The 16,378-nt window shown below is 36.1% G+C and overlaps 1 protein-coding gene across 1 annotated transcript in view; it reads left to right on the top strand.

Moving 5' to 3' along the window:
* The first annotated feature begins 1,384 nt into the window (after positions 1 to 1,384).
* Positions 1,385 to 16,378, top strand: part of HEATR5A (HEAT repeat containing 5A) — a 57,082-nt gene continuing 42,088 nt past the window's right edge. Inside the window, exons 1-8 of the mRNA XM_059819991.1 lie at positions 1,385 to 1,416; positions 3,873 to 4,143; positions 5,224 to 5,435; positions 10,045 to 10,153; positions 10,679 to 10,828; positions 11,094 to 11,265; positions 13,222 to 13,382; positions 15,878 to 16,133. Coding sequence (XP_059675974.1) covers positions 4,018 to 4,143; positions 5,224 to 5,435; positions 10,045 to 10,153; positions 10,679 to 10,828; positions 11,094 to 11,265; positions 13,222 to 13,382; positions 15,878 to 16,133 — 1,186 coding nt within the window. The 5' untranslated portion in view covers positions 1,385 to 1,416; positions 3,873 to 4,017. The remainder of the gene's footprint in view (positions 1,417 to 3,872; positions 4,144 to 5,223; positions 5,436 to 10,044; positions 10,154 to 10,678; positions 10,829 to 11,093; positions 11,266 to 13,221; positions 13,383 to 15,877; positions 16,134 to 16,378) is intronic.

Below are 16,378 nucleotides of genomic sequence, written 5' to 3' on the forward strand. Positions count from 1 at the left end.
AAAAAAGAAAAATATTTCCAGTTCATTTTTGCAAATATGTGCTTATATAGTAGAAGTGTCATATATAGAAACATGTTACAATAATAACTTCAGTGGAACAACATAAACTTTTATCTTTGACTAACAGAAGAATGTATGGCGGCAGTGTGAGTTGTGGACAGGATAGTAGACAAAATGTAGACTTGTCCAGGTTGGAAGGGGGTCGTCTTGTCCAACCTTTCATTCAAAGAAATGTTAACTCTTGAGTTCAGACCAGGTTTCTTAGGGTTTTGGCCAGTCTAGTCTTAGAAACCCCTGAGGGTGTTCTGCAGCCTCTCAGCATCTGTCCCAGTGGCTGATAATCCTTAGCGTGAAAATCTTTTTTTCTTCTATCCAATTGGAACCTTCCCCATTTCAATTTATGATACTTCTGGTATTATTCCCTCCCATATACTTCAGTAAAGAACTTGTCTTCATCTTCTTGGTAATCTTCCCTTGTGAAGGCTGATGTTAGGTCCCCCTGAGCCTTCTCTTCCCCAGGCTGAAAGAAGTTTAGATTACTTTGAAATCTACATGTACTTTTAATTTCTTCTCAACTTCATTCTTTTAAAGACTGATTGAAAACTGATTACTTTTAAAATAGCACGCAACCTGTATTTCATGTCCTGCCAGACTAAGTTCAAGTTGAATGAGGTTTAGAAGGAAATGTTTTCGCCCATTGATTCTGATATTAAAATTATATCTGGAGCTAGGAGAATGGATTGATAATCCTCAGGTCTTTTTGTATCCATAGTATTGTACAGTAATATTTCAGAACAGTTGAGTCACCTTTGCCAGCTCTGCTGGTTGTTGATTTAGACGTGAATGCTGTTGTATTGTTTATGACTTAATGATAAGGTCATGGTCATTCATGATAGCATTCCAGATTAATACAATAAATATTTTCCACCTATGCTTTCTTAGGTATATTAAAATAATGTAGGTCTTATGAAGACACTGAAATAATCTTTCTAGAAAATAATTATGGTATTATGTTGTCTGAGCTTACTTTTTTTGTTTTAGAATTAATCTGAGTTAACAAAACAGAAATAAGAAAGATGGTTCCAGTAGTTAAATGAATAAATGTATGGTGAATATGATGGGTCTGTCCAATTCAAATGCAACATATAAACAGCTAATAATATTTATGGAGCTCCAGTTCATTGCCTTTTGGTGAGGTATTAGGTAATAAAAATTGCCAGTACGCAAGACTGTGGAATCTTGTTGTTTGTTTTTGGGGTTTTTTTTGTAGACCAGACACTGGTATTTCATGTGCTTTTTAAAAGTTTTTTTTTGTGATAACTCTTTCTCTAGAAAATTGAGCTCTTGACATCCTTATTCCAAGAACCTGGAGCAGCAGAGAGACAGTTTTTACAATGTGGAGAAATTATGTGCTAGGTAAGTTAAGTGCCCGTGTGTGACAATGATCTGTGATCTTTTCAGTTGGGGAAAACAGCTATGAGTTGTAATCCTCAGCTTTGGATGTAAGTTGAATCAGTTGCTGTGGCAGTAGGTGATTTAGATATGCTAGACAGTGGGACAGGCCTTGGGTTAAGGTAAAAAGGAGGGTCTGTGACCTGTACATGTAATTTCCATGCTGAGCAGTGATGAAACTCTACTCAAATATTCAATGGAATACATAATCCTACTTCTTCTATATGTTCAAAAAATGTGTGGATAGAGTTAAGTTTTGTGAGTGGTCTAGGAGTACGATAACTGGCAAGTTGTGAATATCTGTGTACCTAGGCAGATTAAATATATGTAGATATACTTAGGTATGATATTTATCTCTGGTTGTCATTTTATAGTGTGGTGCCTTGTCAAGCTGCCTGGTATTTCAGGTAAACTTGAAGTGACAGTTCATTATAGTAAATTAGATGTGACTTGTTTTCCTTTGTGTGTAAATTTTACATAAAAAATGTGTAGAGAATAGTAAAGGTAACCTTCTGCTGTGCATTTGATGACAACCCAAGTACTGAATTATTTACCATTGCTTTGTATTGCCCATTTAGTGTTTGATGGATCATTTTACACTATAATATCATTACTGCATAGGAAGAAAATGTGTGTTCAGCAGTCTCAGTGACCTCTGGAAAGGATAATTTGTTTGGGTGTTTAAAATACGGTTGACATTTTACCAGAATCTCCTTGACTATTTTTATTTGCAAAGCCTACAAAATATTATATTTTGTAGTTTGAGGCTATATGGCATTTAAGTAGTGGAAAAAAAAAGTTATCATTAGGAGTATGTTTCATCTTGGTTTGCTTCTAGTTATGCCTATCGACAATGTGGAAATTCACGAAATAGTCCGAGAGACATAAGTAAAATATAACTTCTTTTGAACTTTGAGTTTTTGAAACATCCTTTTTTCAGGTGTGGGGTTTTTTTTGAAAAAAGACAGCATTAGAGGTTTGTTCAGCAATGAAGTTCTGTTTTTTTCTTTATGCGTTGCTTGGCATTGAGAATACATAAAGTGTTTGAATAAGATGTGTTAATGATATTCACAAACAGAAACGCTAACAAGTTTGCTAGGTGTAGGTTACTGCTATTGCTGCACTTGATCCTAGATTGCAAAAGTCATTATATTTGGGGCCAGCTGATCATTACTTTCAGGTATATATGTGATCAAGTACTAGTAAACCTCACTTCATGCAAAACAAGATGGTTTAGTGAGAACCCCTCTGATTTTTCTGAATTGTATTTAACTTTAATTTGTATATTACATCAATAATAATTTAATTTTAAGTTTTCCTTTGAAAGTTGTGGTGGGTTCACCCTGGCTGGATGCCAGGTGCCTGCCAAAGCCGCTCTATCATTCCCTTCCTCAGCTGGACAGTGGGGAGAAAATATAACAAAAGGCTCGTGGGTCGAGATAAGGACAGGGAGAGATCACTCACCATTACAGTCATGGGCAAAACAGACTCAACTTGGGGAGATTAGTTTAATTTATTACCAATCAAAATCAGAGTAGTATAATGAGAAATAAAACCAAATCTTAAAAACACCTTCCTCCACCCCTCCCTTGTTCCCGGGCTCAACTGCACTCCCGATTTTTTTCTCTACCTCCTCCCCCTGAGCGGCACAGGGGGACGGGGAACGGGGGTTGTGGTAAATTCATCACACATTGTCTCTGCCGCTTCTTCCTTCTCGCACTCTTCCCCTGCTCCAGCATGGGGTCCCTCCCACAGGAGACAGTTCTCCATGAACTTCTTTCCACGGGGTGCAGTCCTTCAGGAACAGACTGTTCCAGTGTGGGTCCCCCGTGGGGTCACAAGTCCTGCCAGCAAACCTGTTCCAGCGTGGGCTCCTCTCCACGGGTCCACAGGTCATGCCAGGAGCCTGCTCCAGTGTGGGCTTCCCATGGGGCCATCAGGTGCATCCACCTGCTCCAGCGTGGGGTCCTGCATGGGCTGCAAGTGGATATGTGCTCCACCGTGGACCTCCACGGGCTGCAGGGGAATCTCTGCTCCAACGCCTGGAGCACCTCCTCCCCCTCCTTCTTCACTGACCTTGGGGTCTGCAGAGTGGTTTCTCTCACATGTTCTCACTCCTCTCTTCTCCAGCTGCCGTTGCGCAGTCGTTTTTCCCCTTAAATATGTTATCCTAAAGGTGCTACCACCGTCGGTGATCGGCTCGGCCTTGGCCAGCACTGGGTCCGTCTTGGAGCCGGCTGGCATTGGCTCTATTGGACACAGGGGAAGCTTCTAGCAGCTTCTCACAGAAGCCGCCCCTGTAGCCCCCTGCTACCAAAACCCTGCCATGCAAACCCAATACAAAGTTTAGTTTTAATAAGCCAAGCATAAATATAATATGATTGCTGACTCTCTAGTAATTTTTTTCTTTTTCTGTTTAGGTGTTTAAACTGCTGATTCAGTCACCACATATTAATGGGGAAGAAAACCTGATTGATTAACAAAGTTCTGGTAGTTTGTTGTTGGTTTTTGTGGTTTTTTTTATTCCACGGTGTTTGAGGAGAAATTTGAGGAAAATTTCAAGGAATGGAGTTAGCTCACAGTTTACTACTTAATGAAGAAGCGTATAACCAGCTTGGTGAATTTCAAAAAGCAGAGTTCATTTTTGAATGGTTACAGTTTTTGGAAAAACTTTTACCAGTGACTAGCAGAGTAAGTATAATGAGACTTGAGAAAAGAGCACGTTATAGAGCTATTTGTCTCTGTCTTTTTTGTTATTTTGTTTAAAAACAAAGAGCAGTATTCAATTTCATTTGCTTCATGCATGTCTTTTATGTACACACAATAAAAGATTGTTCAGTGTTAGCAGTAACTTTCTAAATGTTACAAGTTTTTGGTCACAGCCTTTCAGGTGACAGAGGCACTTGTCCAATGAAAGGAATTTGAGAAATAAGCATTAAGTTATTTATTTATTTATTTATTTTAAACTCAGATTATTACTGCAAGATTTTGCAAACCCATGATGAAGAATGACAGTCATGCTTTCAGCTAGCATGGCACAATTATTTGGTAGTTCTCCAGCAAGCACGAATGTAACATCTTTCTCATTTTTTATTTTCCTGATCGAATGATAAAAGATCTGTTTCCAGCCAGCTGTCTACTTGCTTGGTTCACTGCTTAGTGTGTATTAAGTAGCATATGTGGATATTTAACTCTGATCCAACCTAGATAATGCTATTCAAGAGTTATGTTATTTGTGTCAAAATACATAAATGGAATATAGCGCCAGGCTCTTAGTTTATGTTTTTTTCAAAGACCATTTAAAAAAATTGAGATAAGACTGAAATAGATTATTATCTTAAGGGAAGTTCTTTCCTTTCTAATGCTCAACTTCTTGAAACTCTGCTAAAGTTCTTTTTTACTACTTAAATTATTATGTTTCTATGAATTGTTTTATTTTAAAAAAAGGCATAAAAGAAGCAAGAAATGGCAATTTTGTTTTAGCAAGATATAACTATTCAAGTGCCATAGGGAAAATACACCTGAAATGCCACTAGAAAGAATTATGCTCTGAAAAATGTGATTTTTTTTTTTTTCAATAAGAATAAAATAATCACATATTTGACATGGCTTTTCTTTAAGTAGAAAGGTGCAATAAAATGTTCATTTTTAATTAAGAACATCGGAGTATCAGAACGTTAATATTGAAAAGTAAAGAGAATTAGCATTAATTATCTTTAACTAACTTTTAAATTTAACTGAAATTTAACTGGTTACTGATTTTATTTCCAGGCTGATATAAGGGAAAACCAGAAGAAACTAGTTGAACAATTGACTTCTTTATTAAATAATTCACCAGGACCTCCTACCAGACGGCTTGTTGCCAAGAATTTAGCTGTACTTTATAGCACTGGAGACACTTTTTCTGTTTACCAAACAATTGACAAATGCAATGAACTCATTCGGAGTAAAGATGATTCACCAAGTTATCTGCCTACGAAACTGTAAGTATTTTTTTTAACCCCAAACTTCAAATCCAGTAATAATAAGAGAGACAGATTTACATGGTGAGAAGTTAATGTAGGAGATGGTATGCTCCCTCACTTCTGCCTGTTGTCCAGTGGAAGCTTTGTACCATACAACACACAGAATTTGGGAGCTTCCCTGATTAGTATCATTATTGTGGGCATATCCAGCTGTAAAAGGTAATTTTTTCTTTGGTATTATATGTCTAAATTTTTTAGACTTGAGTATTACAAAGAGAATTTAATTCATCTGAAACCTGAAAGCGAATTCAAATTGCTTCCTTCCCTCTAGGTATTATAACAATCTTATTTTAATTGTTTAATATATGCTGCCTTCAGGGCAGAATTATGAGTGGTTAAGTACTTGTGTAGCGTTCTATATATTCCTTTCTGTGTCTTTACTGGAAAGTTTTGAGTAAGAAGTTCAGCTGCATGTTGGGGGAAAAAAGTCAGGTCAGTACTTTGGAACATAAATTGCCCTTGAAAGTTTAATAAGCTAAAAAAATATATTTTTCTTCCTTGTTTAGAAGTTTGTTGTTATGATTCACATAAATATAACATAAAATCAATCACATTAAAAAGCTGTAAGATCACATTACTTTTGAAGCATTTAACAGAGAGGCAATTAATTTGGTGGCTGATGGAAGTCAGTGTAGGTTGCATATGTTAGAACAAAATTTGGCCTACCTAGCTAGCTAATATTTACTGGATCCACTGGAAAGAAATGCCTTGAGTGATTTGAAAGCTAAGCTAAATTATTTAGGAGTGTAGGAATGCTAAACTTGTTGCTGTCATTCAGAACTATAATGACCATAGGGTGCTTTAAGGTAATAGGGTAAGCTGAGGCTAGTTTATGCTTTATGTTTTTGTTCAGTGAGGGGACAAAACCAGCTTGCAATACATATTGCCATATTGAATAAACCATGCTTTACAGCAAGTGAAACAAACTCTGCTTGTTACAAAAAAGGTGAAGAAAGCTTTTCATAAGTAACTTATTTAACATGAGTAAAAGAAAAAAAAAATATTTACATGACATGATGCATCTGAGTTCACTACCACAGGATAGATAATAAACGAAAGAATGTGGTAGTATTAGATACTGTATGTGTGCAGCAGGAACTAAAAAGCTGGAAGACAGTTGGTGATCTTCAGCCAGACAATTGAAAGTCACACCAGAGAGAATACCAGCAGTGAATAACAGTTATGAGTGGGCAGGTGCTTGAAAAACAAGGAGAAAGTAGTATACTGCTGAGTAGAGCAGTAAAACAGAGAAGTACAACTCCAGGTGCAAAACACAGTTACTGAGTACATTTCTTAATCCAACTGGGGAACTGGATATAGTTAGTTAGAAACATCTGAAGTGTTTGTAACTGAACACCTAAAGCCTAGTCAACAGAACAGAGAAACGTGAACTTATTGCAGGATGTGAAATCAAATCTTAAGGTGCAGAAATACTATGAATTACCTTCATTCCTGAAAGAATGCATATCTTTCACTATAGTGAAGAAAATGAAAGATAAAGGTAGAGATAGTATAACATCATTGTGCATTAATGATACAGTATAAAAAGCAGAGCAGCATCTGTCTTCCTTCTTTGCCTCACATGCTAATCCTGTTTCTGACAACTCAAGTGAAGTTTCCTGAAAACAGATTTTTGCAAGGAGTCAGTTGTATTTTCCAATACCATAATACTTTTTTGTTTCCCTCTTGTTCCAATTGACCTCTTGCGCAGTCTTTTGAGTTAAGAATAAGTTTGCTATAAAGGGTCTTAGTCCTGCAAAGTACATTACTGCTATACTACTGGCTCCTCAACAGTGAGATACATTAACATTATAGGTGAATTGTAGTATGGGACAGAGTTCTGCAGGTCTTCCTTGCCTCAGCTGCAAGATGCTGCACTGGAGGAAGTGGGATGATGTTGGCATTGCAAGGAGGGATGATGGAGTCCATTGGCAGTAAGGCAGAAATGGCAAAGACAGACAGAAATGGCAGATATCCAGAGTCAGAAGGCAGAGAAGTAGCTGGGGGAGAAAGAGAGAGGTGGCAGTGTTCAGAATCCTGCTGGGTATGTAAGCAGTAGTGGGGAGAGGAAATGAGAGATGAATTGTAGAAAAAGGTAGCAGTAAAATATGGTTTACTTCAAAAAAGGTTTGGAAAAGGGATTTCTTACAGTACTGACACAGAGACAATAGGCTACAGAAAAATAATTGGAACTACAGAACTCTTTCTTGAGTAAAATCTTTCGTCTTGGGCTGCAAGTATATGGAATACTTGGTGTTCAGTGAAGAAAGACTGCTATTTTTTTCTTCTTTTTTTTTTTCTTTTTAAATCTTGATTAAAGTGTTGTCTTTGTTTGGTATCTGTCTTTATTTAGCATACATGCCCATGTTGTCTGGTAGCAACACTTCACCACCATTGTTCACAATATGTTGATTCACCTGGAAACTCCTTTAAAAACAGTTCCCAGTGAATTGTTCTCTTATCGCATAAAGTATAATTTTTCTTCTTTCGTGTTGGTGGAAGATAGAAAAGTTTTAGGCAAGCATTTTAAGCAGAACCTTAGGTGCTCATCTCCTACTAAAATTGAGTGTGATGTGAATGCTATATCAGATCAGAATACAGCTTACTACTTTACTTTAAATTACAAAGTTTTAAAAGTATCTACTAGGGCTGCTTTTAAACCGTAAGCATTTTGAAAGCGTTTGGCTGGTCATCAAACTTTCATAGCTGATCTCAGTGCTATTTTACCACGTGTTTAAGTATCTTAGTTGTGCATTTTTGTTGGTACATCTCCGAGTACAATTGTTAAGGCAAAATTTGAGAGAAAACAACTTATATGTGTCTTACATAGACAGCAGTATATCAAAATGGAGGTGTGCTGCCAGGGAGGAAAAAACACCGGCAGAGAGGCTTTTCTCTCCAAAACTTGTATACATTTACAGGCTTCCTTGGAAACCTCTGGCTGTTGCTTGTGATTTGACAGATAAAGTGACTCAATAGTTAATACAGTTTGGACTTTGTGAAGAAACATTTGTGGGAAAAAAATAGACAACTAGAAGGCAGTCAGAAGAGCTTCCTAAGTCCTATGCTTTGAACTTTTATAGAAACTTAAATATTGATGTGCAGAAGCAGCTGGATTCTCATGTTTAGTTGACTAGATGTTACTCATCAACTAATATTGCCACTTTGCTAGAAATCACTGTTCAACACTGATTAGTTCTTTCATACAGCACTTAAGCACATGGCAGTACAGCCAACCATGTAAGCTTGTTTGCAGGTTATACCATGATGTAATAAGGCAGTTCTGGTTTGGGTTTTGTTTCGTGTCTGTTTGTTAAATATTCCTTCTTTGGATTATGATGCGAAATATATATTATTTAGTCTTAAAGCTAATTGAAGAGACTATCTGTGACCATCAGATGATCAATTTAGTAGTAAGACGGTGCAATTGTAATTTTATGCTCAGCCACATCATGAACAAAACTAAAATCCAAACTGTTGGTGTGTACTGCATTAGATAAAAGTCATAATGAAAAATGTTGCTTTAATGCAAATAGGATTTTGGTATGATAAGAGATAAAGAATATGAGTTTTGGTTTTCTTATTGTGCTTTGTCATTTAGGGAATTACAGTTCATATTAAATGCATTTTTCTAATTAAAAATGTGTTCAGTATGAGGATTTTAAAATTCTGTATGTGAAACTTGAATTTAGTTGGGCAATAAGTAAAATGCTGTTTTGTTGAAGGGGTTGCTGAGTAGTGTCACTGCGTATTTAAGTAGGTCTGGCCAAAGAGCTGAAAGCTGATTAAAGATGTAATTTCTTTTTTCCTTGTATTCATAAAATTAATTGGTTTAGTTATAGATCTGTCAATACAAAAGCAAAGTGTTTTCTTTAATTAAGTATTCAAAGGTAAACACTCTTTAATTAAGCAACTCTCTCTTTTTTTTTTTTCTCAATATTTAGCAATTTGTGCTTTTGCTAAAGGAGATGCTGATGAGCACACAGACCCCAGTTGTCAGGTATTTCACCTGAAAACTAAATTTGGAATCTGTGTGCAGCGAAAAGGACATGGACTTATACTTTTATTTCCTTCAGGGTGTTTCCTTATTAAGTATTGTTATCCATAAATGCCAGAATTTTAATTACTAGAGCATTTACAGTCTACTATTGACCATTGAGTTGTAAATAAACCTGTCCCTGGCTACTTTTAGCAGCATCTGCCGTAGCACAGTGCCATAGACTGCATGATGCAGGGCATGCTTAGTTAGGAATTAAGGTTTAAAGGTGGATATGAAAATTGTATTCCTATCATAAAATTTATTGGAAGATTTTATTACCTGAATTATTGTATTATCCAAGTTATTTTCCCAACCCTTGTATCTGCATTTCTCCTAGAGTGTGAGTATGTGCGACACACAGACCTTTTTTTTTTTTTTTTTCTTTTCCTCTTGATAATCCACTTACATTTTTGGGACATTCTGTTTAGTTACTTCATTGTTTTCCCATTGATTACATTAGTTGTCTTAATCCCTTTCATCTATTACTGCATCCATTTTCACGCGTCTTTGGATTTGCTTTTGTTTTAGTGCTGCGGTGGTATGCTTGGGCTATTTATACAAAAAATTGGGAAGAATTTTGGGAAACAGTTTTACTGACACCGTTGGGAATGTGCTTAAAGCAATGAAGAATGCAGAGGTATTGGAACAGCATGTTTAAAAAATGATTGGAAAAATAATAGGATGTTTACTGTTGGTAGCTGGACCAATGAATAGGAGAAAGTGCATGATACCAGAATATGAAAAAACTGTTGAAAGTCATAGGATAAAAATCAATGTCTAAATTCCAAAGAATTACTAGAGAGTTAATGGATTATGACTATAAGAGGTTGGATCATAGCTATCCTCAATCTGATTTCATGAAATAACTCAGTAAACCAGAAAATTTAACTGCCTTATTAGAACATTTTTGCTCCAGCTTGTACTACGTTTTGAGTTTTAAACTGCTAGTGAGTACTTTCCAGTAGAACACAGAATTACTATTTTCACTTGCTTATAGAGTTATAGAGCAAGTTATCTGCTTTAACTCACTTCAGCATAAACAGATCTCCAAAAGTCTAAGAGACCCAAACCATTGTTTACCTATTTTAGTGGCTGGCATTTTGTAATTCCAAGGAGTTTAGGGTTACAAAACTTTAACATTTCTCTTTTTTTCATTTTTCAGTCTCAAGGTCGTTATGAAATCATGCTTAGTTTGCAAAATATATTAAATGGTTTAGGAGCTGCTGCCATCCCCTGTCATAGAGATATTTACAAAGCTGCCCGATCATGTCTGACAGATCGATCCATGGCAGTCCGCTGTGCTGCTGCAAAGGTAAAGTGCTCTAATAGCTGTTTTTATTAAGTAAGCTCCCTAAACAAAATTCTGTTTTAATGGATAATGAACACAGCAGTAAATACATTGTTTGCTTATCTTTATTTCTTTGTTATTGCCTTGGCAGCAAGAATTCAAATCATTTTAGTATGAAACAATATGCTTATTTTATTAGGGAGAACTCTGTGTGTTATGTAGCAAACTAAAATTTTTACTGAGTGCTTTTCTACATCAAAACATTTTTATTTCCCTTTTTTTTCTCTAGTGTCTTCTCGAACTTCAGAATGAAGCAGTATTTATGTGGAGTACAGACCTGGATAGTGTTGTGACCTTGTGTTTTAAATCCTTTGAAGGTTCCAATTATGATGTACGTTTAGCAGTTTCAAAACTTTTAGGCACAGTATTGGCTAGAGCTCTAACTTCTAAACAGACAACAGGTAAAGTATGTACTTTGTTTGCTGGTTCCTCATCTGTAAAGATCTGTCAGATGATAAGACACTCTCAAGTTCTATTGAAGCCTGAAGTAAAATCACAATGTAAGCTTCATCTGACTGTTCATATCTCTGGTGTGGTCTTTTTTGTAACATTTTTCTTGTGAAGTGCTGTGTTTTTGGTTGTGTTAACCTATATAAATATATTTACAAAATAATAAACAAGGAAAAATATTTGGTAAAACTGTTTTTCTCTGTTACAAGATTGTTATTCTATGCAGAGAAATTAGTAGCCTCAAGAATTTAAAGGCAAGATCAATTTAAGCAGTGTAGAAAGCACTAAGATTTGAGGGAGTGTTTCTTTGTCAAACGAAAGAGTTAAGGATATCTTCAGGTTGTTTTACCACAATCGTCAATACCACGTCTGGATTGTCTAGCACTACAAATGTGATCAGAAGCAGAAATGAGCGTGCAGTTTTGTTCACTCAACAGACCATGTTACAGTTTTTGCTGACAGACAATACTTGATCTAACTGAAGCATCCTGGCACAAAGTTAACATCTCCAGTCTTCGGTGTCATTCAGACTGGGCGGTTTTAGTCCAATCTTAGGACCCCAAAGCTAAATATAACAGGATGCAGAATAAGTGTGATTCAGACTGCTTGTTCTGCTTTTAATGGCGTCAGAGAAGCCCTTCAGTGCAATAAGCAGCAAATGACAAAATTACATGCCTTTAAGCCCAATTTACTGCCTTTCAAAATTGTTGAGGCTGTGTATTTACATTGGAGACTCTGAAGTCTTGATTTATAAAGTATTTTTCTAAGAATCTTTTGGAGACAATTATTGTGTTACAGAAAACAATCAGCACTTATCTTTTCCCAATAAAGTAAAAAAAAAAATACTCTGACTTCTTTATAGACTCAGTAGTTTTCTTTAATCTTTGTAAGCAATGTAGTTGTATTACTAAAGTGCTGAGATAAGGTTATATAAAAAGCGCATCAACTGTTTGGTTGGTTATTTTTAGTTACTTTAGTTATTTTTAGTTAAAAAGAAATTAGAGCTAAGTGAGACAGAAGCTATGTGGGGGCTAGAAGGGGCTGGGGGAGAGGTGGATGGATCAGTATGTGAAAAAGTGCATAGTCCTGAAGTTTCTGCATTGTATCCAATAACTTGCTGATATTGGGTTGTGGGGTTTTTTTGGACATGATTATCTCAAATCCTCTCATTCCTTTTCCCATTTCAATACTTAGAAGAGAATGAAAAATGCAGTGAAAATTTTAGGTCACTTCATTTGCACAGTGTGCAGTGGTCATGCTAAGTTTGCGCACACATGTCCCAGCTTGTATTTTAAATGAACTTTCTATCAAGAAACAAAACAACGGAATAGGAATTAGGGATAAATAATTCTCCTAGAAGATTGTAAACATATTCTCTTATTCTCATTCTTTTGGAGAGCTAATGTAATACTAGGGTGAGATGCTTTTGCTTCTAAGAGAACCTGTAGCTGTGCCCTTATCTGGCTAAGCATAGCAGAAAGGCAATCCTCCCTGTCTGGAGTTTGGAGTAGAGGGTTGTCTTTGGTGGTAAGCTGGAATGAGTTAGAGTCAGGGCTTTCATGAAGCTTCGGGTGGTAGGAGTAGGCCATACAGACCCTTTTGCAAAGGGAGCTTAGATTAGATGGTAAATACTGAGGGATGGTAAATATATGTATACATATTAGATGATGGCCTAAACTATGTAAAGGTAGCTGAAGCAGAAAAGAGAAATATTGTGGTTTGCTGGAGCAGAGTCCTAAAATGTCTTAGTTTCTGTTATGAAATTATGCTCAAACAGTATTTGGATTTGATTGTGCTACTGAATTGGTGCAAATTGTTTTTCTAAAATGATTAGAGTTGAAATTTTTCTTCTAAAACGTAACAAGTTTTACAGAGCTATTCCTCTAAAGATTTACAACTATTCTTAGCATCCACCAGGCATAACTTCCGCAGAATCTCTTTGGAAGAAGTGATGGAGCTATTGGGAACTGGATTTATGCGCGGAAGTTGTGGATTTCTACGAGCCAGTGGCGATATGTTGAAAGGGACCAGTTCAGTCAGCAGAGATGTTAGAGTTGGAGTCACCCAGGTTTGGATTACGTTAGTTACGGTTTTCTGAGATTGTTAAACATTCCTATGATAACTGTTTTGTCCTCCATGTATCTCCTTTTTTTCATCCTTTTTTGTATCTGTGATGAAATGTATGTACTTTAAAATACAGATTTACATCTTGAGTTATGCTAGAAAGAAAAGAAAAAATATTTCTGATGTTGCTTATTGTTTACCTGGTAGTTTGAAATTTTTGAAATTAAGTATGTATTACTTGTGAAAGCTTTGTGTGATATGAGTTTCAAGTACGTGATATAAATGAGTACTTCCCTCAAATTTTTAATTTAAAACTTAATACCTTGTGTCTAAAAATGAAAAGAAGTTACAAGAATTTTTTGAACTTGGAATAGTTTCCTTCTCTATATGGACATTTCCAGTCCTGTTCTGAAAGAATGGTTCTACTTTGAGTAAGCGCATGAAAAATAAGGAAAACAGAATTTAGTGGGAAAACCCAAATATCTGTTTTACTGTGTTCCAGGATGCTCAGTTAGAGGATAGAATCTTGTTAACTGTGCAGGACTGAAGTCAGACTGTACATGCTGGTAAAAATAGTATCAATTTGTCAGATAATAGCAGATTGGCTTCTTCTTGTAAATATTATCTTAAATGGCATTTACAGGCTAAGACCTAGATATTCAAATGTTAAACCTGTGAATCAAGACTAAAGGTCATGATGAACATTTACGTATCAAACAGCTGTGATTATTTTAATATGTTACAGTCCCCACAGCTATTTGATACATCCCCTTTGCCAGTAAGAGAGTTTTTCAACGCATTTCAACTTCTGCAGTGAAAAAAATCTGTAAATTAGCTTGAATTACTGATAGAAGCTGCCAGACTTTGCACTGAAACAGCTAGAAGGTGCTCACAAATTGTCTTCTATGCTCAGATCATGCTGGGTGGAAGCATTAATTTCTGGCAGAGAGACAGAAAACCTGGGGAACAATAATACCTTGGCAGCTATTTGCCTAGAAAATGCATGCCAGACTCCTAGGGTGTTCAATATACATGGTGGTTTTATGAGTTTTCCAGGAATAGGTATTTCAGTTCAGTGTTTTGACTATTTGTACTGTTTTTTGGAGGTTGTCTCATTTTTCATGCATTTCTACATTAACACAATAGTATCTGTGCTAGATAGTACACTTTAACTGTACCAGAACAGTTAAAATAGTGCAATGTTTCTATATGAAAAATTTGAGAAATTGTGCATATATCAGTGCCTGTGAGCAGGAAACACTTGCAGTTATAAAATGTATTAATTATTACGTGAATTGCAGCTTATTATAAATTTTAAAATAAGAAAAACACTGAAGATGACTTCTTACATATGGAAGAAGAATTTATATTTGTTCAAGACACAGCCAGGTTCAAGATATAGTTCAAAATGTAGCCATGGCAGTATGACTCTTCACAAGTCTATTTATCCTGTTAAATTCCTTAGTCTTCAAGTCTGTAAAACAGGGGTAATGTACTGGTACCTTATGAAGCCTAAGAAGTATTTGTAAAGAGCTATTAGATGCCATAACAGGATCTAATAGTACAGTTTCTCCATCTATAGTACTTCACTCTCTTTTACGTGAATAATTTTATTGTTAGTGTTAGACAGGAGACAAAGTATGTATGAGGCAAATCTAGACGTTCGTTGATATGGGTAATAGTTGTGAACTTTCTTATGAAGAATTTTGTGTGTTCATTTGCATATTCTCATTTTTTGTATTCCCTTTTCTTGATGGTAGCACATCTATTCATTAAAAAAAAAAAATCCCAACACATGCACATGGAAGGCATTTGTAAGGGAGTGTATTATATGGCAAAATAAATGGTCTTGTGGTGATTGGATTTGTAAAGTGACTCTGCATTCTTTCTTTTTGTTGTGACAAATGCAGTCTTTTTATGGTACCTCCATTGCAAGGCAAACAATTAAAATTCATTGAGATGAAGAGCAGTGCTTGGGGGCTGCAAATATTCCCTAATTCAAAGCCTATAATAACAAAATTCTCTCAGGGTTATGGGTTATAGTTTTGTAACATAGTAGTTCTTAAAATGCATTCATACATTAAATTTGGGTTCCGTGTGCAGAATATTAAATAGCTGGAAGCTGTTGTTCAGTGAGACCAAACGCAATGTTTTACATAACAAGTGCCTGTGCAGGGTAAACTGCCATTTCTCACACTCTGGAATGAAATAACATGGGCAAGCAGCTTGAATTAACTTACAGTCAAAGCAGGCTGCAATATTGCTAGTACAGTTTTGACAGTAAGTTAAATTATTTAAATAGATCAAAAAAAATTGCAGCTACCTGAAAGTGAGAATGTACATGACTTATGGATGCGTAAATGTATAAGTAATCTCAGTTTAGTGATGTTCTAGTTGTGGCAATGTGCAGAGATTAAAAAAAAAGTGTGTGGGATAGTTGGCAGTGGTTTTCCAGATGATTTTGCTCTAAAATATGGCTTCTTTTCAAATCTCTTGCAGGCGTATGTGGTATTTGTCTCTACATTAGGAGCACAATGGCTTGAAAGGAACTTCTCTGCCTTCCTTTCCCATATTCTAGATCTCGTGTCTCAGTCTCACCCTAAGGCTATTCAGAATCAGATGGATGCTATCGGCTGTCGCCGCTGTGTTTCATTTATCCTTCGAGCTACAGTAGGAGGCCTTCTTGGGGAAAAAGCTCAAATTGCAGCTGCCAAGGAGATTTGTCAGGCCATCTGGAAACTGAAGAAAGTTGTGGGTATGGGTCTAACAAGGTTATCCATTGGGGCCTCTGTTTTTCCTTTTTCAAATGATTGTCCGACTTCCTAATCCAGAGACTGCAGAAATAGAATATATAGTGCTGATTTATTACCATAATAATGTAGAGGGCTTTTGATGGAGTGCTTTGTTTTTAACTTGGGCTGGTTATTTGTTTGTGTGTTTCTGCATGCGTGTACCCACGCAAGTGTAAACATCTATTTTAACACTTCTTCCCTGGCAAAT

Source organism: Gavia stellata, chromosome 7 (genome assembly GCF_030936135.1).
Source record: "Gavia stellata isolate bGavSte3 chromosome 7, bGavSte3.hap2, whole genome shotgun sequence".
In the NCBI taxonomy this organism is placed as follows: domain Eukaryota; kingdom Metazoa; phylum Chordata; class Aves; order Gaviiformes; family Gaviidae; genus Gavia; species Gavia stellata.